Source organism: Taudactylus pleione, unplaced genomic scaffold (genome assembly GCF_031769625.1).
Source record: "Taudactylus pleione unplaced genomic scaffold, aTauple2 ptg000070l, whole genome shotgun sequence".
Classification (NCBI taxonomy): domain Eukaryota; kingdom Metazoa; phylum Chordata; class Amphibia; order Anura; family Myobatrachidae; genus Taudactylus; species Taudactylus pleione.
In genome coordinates, this window is record NW_028284472.1 from 164402 (window position 1) to 176910 (window position 12509).

Here is a 12509-nt window from a genome sequence, read left to right on the forward strand (position 1 = left end):
CTAACTCCCACCCTCCCTCTTCACTGTCCACAGCCGAGTGACAAAATGGCGCCCCTATGGACAACTGACTGCACAACACAGTCCAGCCAGCCCCTATGGACTGAAGGAGTGGACACAGCCCCTATGGACAACAGCAGCACAGCACAACACTACACTGCACTACATTATAGAGCCCAGCCAGCCCTAACTCCCACCCTCCCTCTTCACTGTCCATAGCCGAGTGAGAAAATGGCGCCGACGCGGGTACCTTATATAGGATCCAAAACCTGCGAGACCCGGAAGGCGGGATGATGACGTTTTGCCTTGATTTCAGATCCGAGTCAGGCGGGAAAAGTCGAGCCTGACTCGGATTGGCCTCGGATCGGGGGAGCTCGGGGGGGTTCGGATTTCAGAAAACCGAACCCGCTCACCCCTAGTGACTACGCACCTTTCTTTTAAGACCTTTCCTTCAGCATGCCTCCCAACCATCCCTATTTTGGCGACAAAGTGTTCCAGATGGGGGGGTAGGGGAAATGGTGAATAGATGACATGCGCATGCATGCGGCATCTATTGACTGGAGAAAAGGACTGGGAGCATGCCCAGCAGCTCCAAGAGCACTGGACATGTACCCAGCATGATTGGCGCTCGTGATTATGGTTTTTCCCATGAGACCACACCCCTTTCCTTTGTCGGGTGCACGCACCTTCAGCATGTGCAAATTCAGCCAGGGGGCGCCAAATGTATCTTCGCTTACCAAAAATTTTAGGCTCGGGCCAGCCCTGGGCAGGACACTAATAACGGGGGAGTGGAGGTGCGAACGCAGGTGTGTCTGAGTGTTTCCACACCGTTTTTAAGGCGTGCATAATTAACAGGCAGCGTCACAGTACACGTCACATGCCTGTTTTTTGCACTGAAGTCCTCGCAGTGCTTGCAGCAGGGTAAGGCAACCACAAGCGCTGCGATCGCTACCGATGGTCCTCGATGTACCAATGTTTCAATACACTTCCTGGAGATGACGTGCGCTAGTGGGCGTCTCTACATTCGCTAATGGGTGTCTGCATACACAGAGCGATCGCTCGCACAGCCAAAGTGGGCGTGCTTATACCTTGGCGAGCAATCGCTTCCCATGTCGTCACTTTGACAAATTTGCATACGCTGGATGCGAGTTCAATGATTTTTTTTTTGCAACCACTCACGCAGCGAAAATCCCTAAAAACTGGTACAACGCATGTTTTGCACAGAGCGTACGCACTAAGGTGCTGGTGACTGGGAGGTGGCTAGGACAGCAGGAAAACATGGTCCGTTTAATGGGCACACCAATCGGTATTACAGCCTGCATGGATGCTGCAAGTGGGCGCCTCAGTCCTTGCACATTCAGATGCGTGGATGTACACAACGGATGGGCTTTGTAGCGGCATTTGCGTAAAGGCATCGATGGGCCAATTAGAGATGTGCGCTTCGGTTCTCCAGAAATCCGAATGCACCAGAATATCGTGAATCCGGACATAGGTCCGTATTCCATTAGAAGCGAGAAGCCGTTTTCCGCGAAAAAGTATCTCCGATCGTGGCTTTTCGCATGGTCGGAACTTATCTCCAAATTCAATTGCAGACGTTTTTCGCCTACGCGGAAAGTCAATGCAATGTAATAGGTGAAAAAAACTTGCCTAAGAATAGCAGGAGAAAAGAAGTACACCATTTTTATTTTGGGGTGCAAACGTGGGGAAACCACTCAGAACCCTTGAGACTGCCCCCCCAAAGGACAACTGTGTCTAAAAAATCAGAGAAAAAACAAAACAAAAAAAAAAGTACTTTCATTTTGGGGGCGAAAAAGTACAAATTGGGGGAATAAGCATAAAAACTAGCGAAATAGCCTTCTTAGGGGTCTGCAAGGATAGGTCAGGTGTATTTAGGATTGCAGGTGCATGCAACAGGTGCGTTTTTCACATATTTTTTTAACTTCACTTTAAAGACTTTAAAAGATGCTAGCACCATTTTCAAGTACCCCAAATTTGACTAGACTTCTTTTTTTCACAAAAAAAATACTGCTTAATGCCATTCTTCACCACTTTTACCAGGACGCTAATAACAATGATTTTAAACAAGTTCAGTACCCCAAATAGTTTTATTAGGGCTATTGGAACACTTCTACATTGATCCCCAATTTTAGTGCATCGTTTTGGGGGGTTCAGAATGATTTCCCCTATTCTGACAGTACTTTCCACCTGTTCTGCATTCGCCGCTTGCCGTTTTCACCTGGTTAGTAATTGAATAGGGCGAAAAGCCGGGACACGCACACAAAAAGTTTTCGCGTCCAAAACACGCGATGTAGGCGAAAAGTCGGGTAGGTGGAACTTTTTCACCGAGGCGAAACTAATTGAATACGGCCCATAGTCGTGGTTCTGATCTTCTGGCGGTTCGGAATTCAGATTTTTGGGGGGGATTGCAAAAATTACATGATTTTAGCTGTTTTAAAAAAACTTTTTTTTTTATTTTTTTTTTTAAACCCAGATCCAAAACCAAAACCATTTGAGGGTGGTTCTGCGAAAGCTAAACCAAAACATAAAGATGAATCCTGATCCAAAACCAAAAGACGGGAGTCAGCGCACAGCTCTAGTCTTAATTGTAAGACTATACTGTACGTCAATATTTATTGTATACGAAACCTGCATTGTTGGCTCAGGGATGGAACAATCTTAAATAACATTCTATCAGACTGCTCTATTGCTCCATGGTGAAGTCATCTGTACTTTGCTTTTACTATAGAATATATACAGTAGATCATTAACATATCTCAATTTGGTTTACAAAAATCTATATATATTGTCCCATTACTCAATGATTACTCAACATTGTTTTTTTTTGTATGCACTGAATCCTTTTTATTAATTTTTTTAACAAAAAGAAAAATATATATGCACACGTTCTTAAAACTTTTTTATATAAAATGAATTCTCACCCAACTTGATGAAAAATATCCATATTTTTCAGCACCATTCAAAAGAAGTTGTGATTTTCTTTTTCCTTATAACTTTTAAATATAACATAGCAAAAGAATAAACTCAATAAAACAAAAAAAAAATACAAAAGAAAACTCTCAAATGACCGTATAATATTCAAAATCAATAAAAATAAAAAAGGCATCAGTTGGCTTTTTTTTTTTTTTTTTTGCAACGATACAGAACAAGGTTCTGAAAGTTTTTTCATGATGTACCATTAATAAGTCTGGTCGGTACACAATGTGCTATTGGTTTTTCTGACAGTTTAAGATGCTATAGAAGAAAACAGTTGTGCGCGTTACATTGATGAAAGTGTCGCAAAGTGTTTGTGTTATCAATGTACAGTATAGCCCTATGGATAATACCGGTTATTATAAAACGTGCTACATTGTAAATCTGTAAGATGACAAATTAGAATATTCACCCTATGCACGGTGCGCCATAATTATATTTAAGCTAATAAGTACTAACCTGGCGACATTTACATTCGCCACTTAAAATGGTTCCACCATAATAAGCTGCGGTGTCTGTGATTGCAGCTTCTCGCCATTCTTCCATTACCCTCACCCCTCTCCAAAGTGTCACACAGACCACAAATGTCATCACTGTACTACGCCGGTTCTGCGCATGTGCCAAAGTCCACTGACGCATGTGCAAGCGGACGTCACCTGAAGAAATATGCGGTAAGTAGCCCAAATGCGATCTGATTACGGCGTTAGGCACCGGGGCCAAGCTTGGACAGACTTAGCATTGAAGCACACATCACATAAACTACGGGGACTGCTTTCGCAAATGAAAATGGTAGATCACAGCGATCTGCTGTTGTCCTCCTGTAAATACATTCTCAGGAATACATAATATTTCTTGGTACCCTCCCTTCCCCCTGTAAAACCTGATTTGATAAATTTGCCCCATAATGAGATATCAGTTTACAAATGATGTAGCCGAAGGCAGGAAGGTTTCACACTCGTTCTGCCACTGTTGGAATTTGTGTCTTCCTTCTTTATATTAATGCGGAAAAAAAAGAATTTGCGTTAACTACAACCCACACTACGTACTGTACATTGAAATTAATTATTTACATATACAGTTCATACACTTCCTCCCAAACTTACAGTTTAGTAGTGGGTGGAGTTCAGTAAGTTATGATAGAAAATATAGTTCTGTGCAAACTTTAGAGTTCTCCTAAGGCTCCAAGGATCCAGATATGATGTCTCTACCCCTAAGGACGCAATGCTCCAAACACTTGTTGATGCCCCCCATCTGGTGAAGCTGCCAGGAATGGAAAGCTCACAGATGACGGGCTTGGATAATACTATACCACGGCCTGTGGCAGGAGAGCGCCACTAGATGGTTGGCTCCTTCGGAGAGATTTGTCGGATCAAGTAGCTTTTCTTCTTTTAATTTACAGTAACAGAATGACGTGCACCTTGAAACTGTTTGATATACTGTACCTCTGGCCGCACCCGTGCCTCAGGCATAAAGAATTAGGAGAGTGGTGGAATTACCACCAGAGGTACATGGCGATGCATTGTCACTCTCCCAAGGCCCCCAACACTGTTCCTCTAAGCAAATACAATGGCCAGTGTTTATTAAAAAGTATAGAGTGGAGGCTTCTCGAGGGATGGACTATTGAAATTTTGCTAGGGGCCTGTCCATAATTGTGCATCAGTTTGCCAAGCGGTTAGGAATATATCAATGAATCAGACATAGTTATTTCCATTTAGTCAATGTTTGTAATACTGTACTTCTAGGTGTTAAAAATGCTTGTACAGTAGATGCTAAATCTGTAATTGGGAATGAATATCTGTAACCGGAAATTGATATAATGTCTTTTCAAGGTTTGTTTGGGTCTCATCAATTTTTACCACCTACTCATCTGCTATGTACTCACATTACTGTACTCAGTCTGCTATGTACTCACATTACTGTACTCAGTCTGGTATGTACTCACATTGCTGTACTCAGTCTGCACATTACTCAGCGGTCACAGCAGCAGGAGACGTGACCTCTCCACTTCTGTGATTAAGGGTAGGGAATGGAGGCAGCAGGAAGCCACAGACTGAGAGCTATATAGTGGGAGGAGCAGGGTCCCCAGCAGCACAGAGTATATCAGGAGATGAGTGATGTTAGTGAGGACAGGGCTGCATGTGACAGGGGCAGTGACATGATGTGAGGAGGGGAATGGAGGCAGCAGGAAGCCAGACAGAGAGTTATATAATAGGATGAGCAGGGTCCCCAGCAGTACAGAGTATATCAGGAGATGAGTGATAAATTAGTGAGGACAGGGTTGCATGTGACAGGGGCAGTGCTATGACGTGAGGAGGGGAATGGAGGCAGCAGTAAGTCACAGGCTGAGCATTATGTAGTGGAGTGGTCTTCTTACAGCACAAAGTAGTGATGTTGGACTCCTAAGAGACAGATGCAGGGAACGTGCGGTCAAAAACACCTCTATAAGTTTATATATCCAACCTGATTATATTGGTTTACTAAAAATAATTAATTAGTGGAACTTTTGTAGAGGTTTAAACTTTAAAGTGCCAACAAAAAAATCTAACTACAAGTTTATCTTGCTTTATATAAAATCTGCAAAGCAACATTGAACTGAAGATATTTGAGGCTGGGTATGTGGAGGATGGGGAGATACAGGAATCCGCATGTAGAACTGGTAACGGGTACAGTACATGCCAACACTCCTCTATGAAAGCGCTTGGAAAATATTTATCTGGGTGTGAAGATGACATTTTATTTGCATCCTCACATTGGCAATGCTCCATGCGGAACAAATATCTGTACTCCTGTCTTGTTATGGGAACCTTTAACATACATTTGGCAATGTTTCCTATTCCCGGGTTCTATACTGCTGGGATAACTGATACACAAATGAGACCATATTGCTAATGGAATGTTTGCAAGATTTCCAGTTGCACCACAGGCAAATGCTCATAATTATCTTCTGTATGTCCCCTAATTTTCTGGCTATGTACTAAATATCCCTGTATGTGGGAGGTAATGGGCGCGATACAGCTGTCAGTTTGGTCCTTAAATTATTATACTATTGCTGAGTCACCTGCGAGACCCACAAATCATTTTACCATCGATATGGGTGTGGATATGGCTCTCTGATGGCTAAACGACATCTCCAGCAAAAGAGAAGTTGCCAATAGCAACCAATCAGCTTTGAGACTGCATTTATCAAGTGCATTCTATAAAATGAAAGGTAGAAGCTGATTGGTTGCTGCAATATAGGCAGCTTCTCCACTGGTCCACTTCCCCCACTGTATTCACTGTGTGGTACATCAACCCCATATCATATATGTGAGATATGAATGAGAAACTCATGGAAGAAAGACCTTTACAATCATATAAGCAGTTTGAAAAGCGCCTGACCGGAGAAATAGAGATGATCTCAGAATGTTACATCCCTTCAGTGTAATATAATAACAGTTACAGATAGTGGCAGCGATGACACATAGAGATGATGAGCGCTGGATTGTCCGGTCTTGTCTGTGTTGGGATTGGTGGCCATGCACTGCTACATAATATGTTGGTAATAAAGGTTTGGTAGGCGTGGCTGGCTGGTATTACTATAAGGCAGCAGAACACTGTAGTAGTTATGGATACGTTTTGTTGCAGAAAGTTCTAGCACAGGGAAAACCTCCTAGAGTTGATGTTCATTTTAGTAACCCCGATAAGTTTAAGGGGAGTGGAAAGGCCAAACGATGACATCATGGGGAAGTCACAGAGGAGGTCCGAGAGCTCGTCCCTCTCCTCCAGTTCATAGGTGGCGTCGTTCAGCATTCGGCGGTGCAGGTGGCACGTCTGCTCAATCTTCAGCTTGTTTATGTCGCTGCGGAGCCTCATCAGCTGCCGGGCCAACTGCTGGTCCTGTAGGCGCATTTCTGTCTGAAATACAACGTTAAAGAGACCATGAATGTGTATATTGCGCATTATAAAAGGGGCAAATGAAAATGATGGTGAGAGCCGAGCAGTGTCCCGGTTATAGCTACCCACTCAACGGCGCATTACCTAGCAACCATATACACTCTGCGCCATTTATTACGCACAGAAAAACTCTGTATTACTCAGCTGGCTCTATGGCTTATTGCCTTCTTATGCTGGGCTACCACCCAAATCCACCCTGTTATTGTCCCCAAGTTTCCCTGTTCTGGGTCTGCCAATGTCCCTATTTTTACTATTACATGTCTGTCACTGTCCCCATGTTCTGTATCTGTAACTCTCCCTATATTTCCTGTTCTGTGTCTGCCACTGTCTAGGGATGACCATCGATGGTTTGCCACCGGGGGTCAATGGTTTTGCCATCGATGGCAAAGAACTGTTGATTCTCTGCCATCGATGGCTGTGAGGCAGCTATGATTTTTTTTCTCTCTACTCGGCTGCAGAGGCCATGATGCTTAGCTCCACCCCTGGCACCATTAAGACCCGCCCCCTTCCCTGATTGGCCCGCCTCCTGCACGTCCCCATAGCAAGGACTGCCATCAATGAGTCAGAGGTAGACGCTAATGCAGTGGCGACTGAGTCTTTTACCGCAGTGCGACTGCAGCTTCATACTAATGCCGGAGCCAACGGTATTCATACAGAGCTGCGGTGCTAATCCGGCACTGTGCGCATTAAGATGCACCATCGGCCACACGGCTGTCTCACCATCAAACATTGCTCCAGCAACAGATTAGGATATAGAAAAAATTAGGGGTGTGCACCGGCCACTTTTCGTGTTTTGTGTTTTGGTTTTGGATCTGGATCTTTCTTCGTGTTTTGGATCTGGATTGGTTTTGCCAAAACCACCCTTCCGTGTTTTGGGTTCTGGGTTTTGTGTTTTGGATCTGTATTTTTTTTTTAAAAAGCATAAAAACAGCTAAAATCACAGAATTTGTTGGTTTCTCTGCTCCTATGCTATTATTAACCTCAATAACCTTAATTTCCACTCATTTCCAGTCTATTCTGAACACCTCACACCTCACAATAGTGTTTTCATGTCCAAAAGGTTGCACCGAGGTAGCTGGATGACTATGCTAAGCGACACGAGTGGGCGGCACAAACACGTGACCCATCTAGGAGTGACACTGCAGTGGCAGACAGGATGGCAGTTAGAAAAACTAGGCCCCAAACTGTACATAATGCAAAGAAAAAAAAGAAGTGCAAGATGGAATTGTCCTTGGGCCCTCCCACCCACCCTTATGTTGTATAAACAGGACATGCACACTTTAACAAATCAATCATTTCAGCGCCAGGGTCTGCCACACAACTGTGGCTGAAATGATTGGTTCGTTTGGGCCCCCACAAAACAAGCTGGCAATTAATGTGTCCCTGCACAAACTGGCTCTACGGAGGCAAGATGTCATCCTCATCCTCCTCATCCACCGATTCCTCACCCTCTTCAGTGTGTACATCCTCATCCTCACAAAGTATTAACTCGTCCCCACTTGAATCCACCACCACAGGTCCCTCTGTACCTTCTGGAGGCTGGTCTCCCTGGAAGAGCTGATAATTCATTTTGATGAACATCATCTTCTCCACATTCTGTGGAAGCAACCTCCTACGCCTTTCGCTGACAAGGTTCCCGGCTGCACTAAACACTCTTTCGGAGTACACACTGGAGGGGGGGCAACTCAGGTAAAATAGAGCCAGCTTGTACAGGGGCCTCCAAATTGCCTCTTTTTCCTGCCAGTACAGGTATGGACTGTCTGACATGCCTACTTGGATGCTGTCACCGATGTAATCCTCCACCATTCTGTCAATGGTGACAGTATCATATGCAGTGACAGTAGACATGTCAGAAATTGTTGCCAGGTCCTTCAGTCCGGACCAGATGTCCAAACTTGGTCCTGCCTGCCCTGCATCACCGCCAGCGGGTTGCTTAGGATACCTAAGTTTTTTCCTGGCAGCCCCAGTTGCGGGAGAAAATGAAGAAGGAGCCGTTGACGTGTCACGTTCCGCTTCAGCTGACAGTGTGTTCACCAGCAGGTCTTTGCACCTCTGCAGGCTTGTGTCGGCCGGAAAGAGAGACACCACATAGGCTTTAAACCTAGGATCAAGCACGGTGGCCAAAATGTAGTGGTCTGATTTCAACAGATTGACCACCCTGGAATCCTGGCAAAGCGAATGAAGGGCTTCATCCACAAGTCCCACATGCCGAGCGGAATCGCTCCGTCTTAGCTCCTCCTTCACTTTCTCCAGCTGCTTCTGCAAAAGCCTGATGAGGGGAATGACCTGACTCAAGCTGGCTGTGTCTGAACTGACTTCACGTGTGGCAAGTTCGAAGGGCTGGAGAACCTTGCACAACACGGAAATCATTCTCCACTGCGCTTGAGTCAGGTGCATACCCCCTCCTTTGCCTATGTCATAGGTGGATGTATAGGCTTGTATGGCCTTTTGCTGCTCCTCCATCCTCTGAAGCATATAGAGGGTTGAGTTCCACCGCGTCACAACCTCTTGCTTCAGGTGATGGCGGGGCAGGTTCAAGAGTGTTTGCTGGCGCTCCAGTCTTCGGCACGCAGTCGCTGAATGGCGAAAGTGGCCAGAAATTTTTCAGGCCACCCAAAGCGTCTCCTGCACGCCCCTGTCGCTTTTCAGAAAATTCTGCACCACCAAGTTTATTGTGTGAGCAAAACATGGGACGTGCTGGAATTTGCCCAGATGTAATGCCCGCACAATATTGGTGGCGTTGTCAGATATCACAAATCCCCAGGAGAGTCTAAGTGGGGTAAGCCACTGGGCGATGATTTCCCTCAGTTTCTCTAAGAGGTTGTCGGCGGTGTGCCTCTTACTGAAACCGGTGATACACAGCGTAGCCTGCCTTGTAACGAGCTGGCGTTTCTGAGATGCTGCTACTGGTGACGCTGCTGCTGTTGCTGCGTAAGGTGATACATCTACCCAGTGGGCTGTCACAGTCATATAGTCCTTAGTCCTCCCTGTTCCACTTGTCCACATGTCCGTGGTTAAGTGGACATTGTGTACAACGGCATTTTTCAGGACACTGAGGACACTTTTTCTGACGTTTTTGTACAGTCTCGGTATCGCCTGCCTAGTGAAGTGGAATCTAGACGGGATTTGGAACCGGGGACACACTACCTCCATCAATTGTCTAAATCCCACTGCACTAATGGCGGATACCGGACGCACGTCTAACACCAACATAGCAGTCAAGGCCTCAGTTATACGTTTTGCTTCAGGATGACTGCTGTCGTACTTCATCCTCCTCGCTAAGGACTGTTGGAGGGTCAATTGTTTAGTAAAAGTAGTGGTGTTCCTACTTCCTCTCTGGGATGATGAACGACTCCCAGCAGCAGCAACAGCAGCAGCGGCAGCAGTAGGCGTAGCAATGCAGGATCCTCCAGAGGAATCCCGGATAGGAGAGTCAGTCATGCCAGTGACATGGCCTGCAGGACTACTTCCGATCCTGACTAAGGAGGAAATTGACGAGGAGGGAGTTGACGGTGTGGTTTGCAGGCGCTTGGATACAACAGGACAACGGGATTTAGGTGTCCCTGGACTGCTTACGGTCTTAGCCAAAGTTTCTGAACTTGACAGTAACTTTTTATGAACGCGCTGCAGGTGCCGTATAAGGGAGGATGTTCCTAGGTGGTTGACGTCCCTACCCCTACTTATTTCACCTTTACATATGGTACATATGGCAAGACAGTTGTTGTCCGGATTTGGATAGAAATATTGCCAGACCAAAGATTTGATATTTTTGTTCTTCTGCCCAGGCATGACCGTGATGGGCTTTTTCATCCCATGGACAACAACTGTCTCCCCCGCAGCCTGATTTAAACAAACCACATCACTATCAGAATCCTCCTCGCCAACTTCCTCCTCAGCGCCAGCTACACCAGTATCCTCATCCTGTTGTACTTCAACAGTGACATCTTCAATTTGCATATCAGCAAGTGGACTGTGGGTGCTCCTTTCAGCACTTGCAGGGGGCGTGCAAATGGTGGAAAGAGCCACCTCTTCCCGTCCAGTGCTGGGAAGGTCAGGCATCGCAACCACCACCACACTTGGACTCTCCTTGGGGATTTGTGATATCTTTTTAGAAAGCACAGTTCTTCGCTGTGCTTTTGCCAGCTTAACTCTTTTGATTTTTTTAGTGGGAGGAGGGCTTCCATCGTCATGTGAAGCTGAACCACTAGTCATGAACATACTAGGGATCGACCTTAGCCGTTCCTTGCCACTCCGTGTCGTAAATGGCATATTGGCAAGTTTACGTTTCTCTTCAGCTGATTTAAATGTCTTTTTCAAGGTCATTTTCCAGAACTTTGCCATTTGGGATTGTATGTGCCCTCTACTATGACATTGGGCATCGGCCTTGGCAGACGACGTTGATGGCATGTTATCGTCTATGTCATGACTAGTGGCAGCAGCTTCAGCACTAGGAGGAAGTGGTTCTTGATCTTTCTCTATTTTATTTTTATCGGAGAAAGTTTGGTCCTCCATTTATGTTATATCGATTTGATATATACGTGCGGCTAAACACAGAAAATAATTTTTTTTTTGGTTTGGACTGGAGTGTACTTTGGGGGTTACAGCACCCTTTAACGGTCAAGCCAGCCGGCCCTTTACTTATGACACAGGCGCACTCTTGGCACTACTTTGTTGATGCACGTGCGGCTACTGCGCACACAATTCACAAACACAGAAAATAATTTTTTTTTTGGTTTGGACTGGAGTGTACTTTGGGGGTTACAGCACCCTTTAACGGTCAAGCCAGCCGGCCCTTTACTTATGACACAGGCGCACGCTTGGCACTACTTTGTTGATGCACGTGCGGCTACTGCGCACACAATTCACAAACACAGAAAATAATTTTTTTTTAGGTTTGGACTGGAGTGTACTTTCGGGGGTTACAGCACCCTTAACGGTCAAGCCAGCCGGCCCTTTACTTATGACACAGGTGCACGCTCGGCACTACTTTGTTGATGCACGTGCGGCTACTGCGCACACAATTCACAAACATAGAAAATAATTTTTTTTTGGTTTGGACTGGAGTGTACTTTCGGGGGTTACAGCACCCTTTAACGGTCAAGCCAGCCGGCCCTTTACTTATGACACAGGCGCACGCTTGGCACTACTTTGTTGATGCACGTGCGGCTACTGCGCACACAATTCACAAACACAGAAAATATTTTTTTTTTTGGTTTGGACTGGAGTGTACTTTGGGGGTTACAGCACCCTTTAACGGTCAAGCCAGCCGGCCCTTTACTTATGACACAGGCGCACGCTTGGCACTACTTTGTTGATGCACGTGCGGCTACTGCGCACACAATTCACAAACACAGAAAATAATTTTTTTTTTGGTTTGGACTGGAGTGTACTTTGGGGGTTACAGCACCCTTTAACGGTCAAGCCAGCCGGCCCTTTACTTATGACACAGGCGCACGCTTGGCACTACTTTGTTGATGCACGTGCGGCTACTGCGCACACAATTCACAAACACAGAAAATAATTTTTTTTTGGTTTGGACTGGAGTGTACTTTCGGGGGTAACAGCACCCTTTAACGGTCAAGCCAGCC

At 45.6% G+C, this 12509-nt stretch overlaps 1 protein-coding gene across 9 annotated transcripts in view; it reads right to left on the bottom strand.

The window, feature by feature from the left end:
* Window positions 1–2900: 2900 nt before the first annotated feature.
* FAM167A (family with sequence similarity 167 member A) overlaps window positions 2901–12509 on the bottom strand; it is a 134353-nt gene continuing 124744 nt past the window's right edge. For all 9 annotated transcript variants that reach the window (XM_088467209.1, XM_088467206.1, XM_088467211.1 and 6 more), the window contains one exon: window positions 2901–6882. In XM_088467209.1, coding sequence (XP_088323335.1) covers window positions 6619–6882 — 264 coding nt within the window. In that variant the 3' untranslated portion in view covers window positions 2901–6618. The remainder of the gene's footprint in view (window positions 6883–12509) is intronic.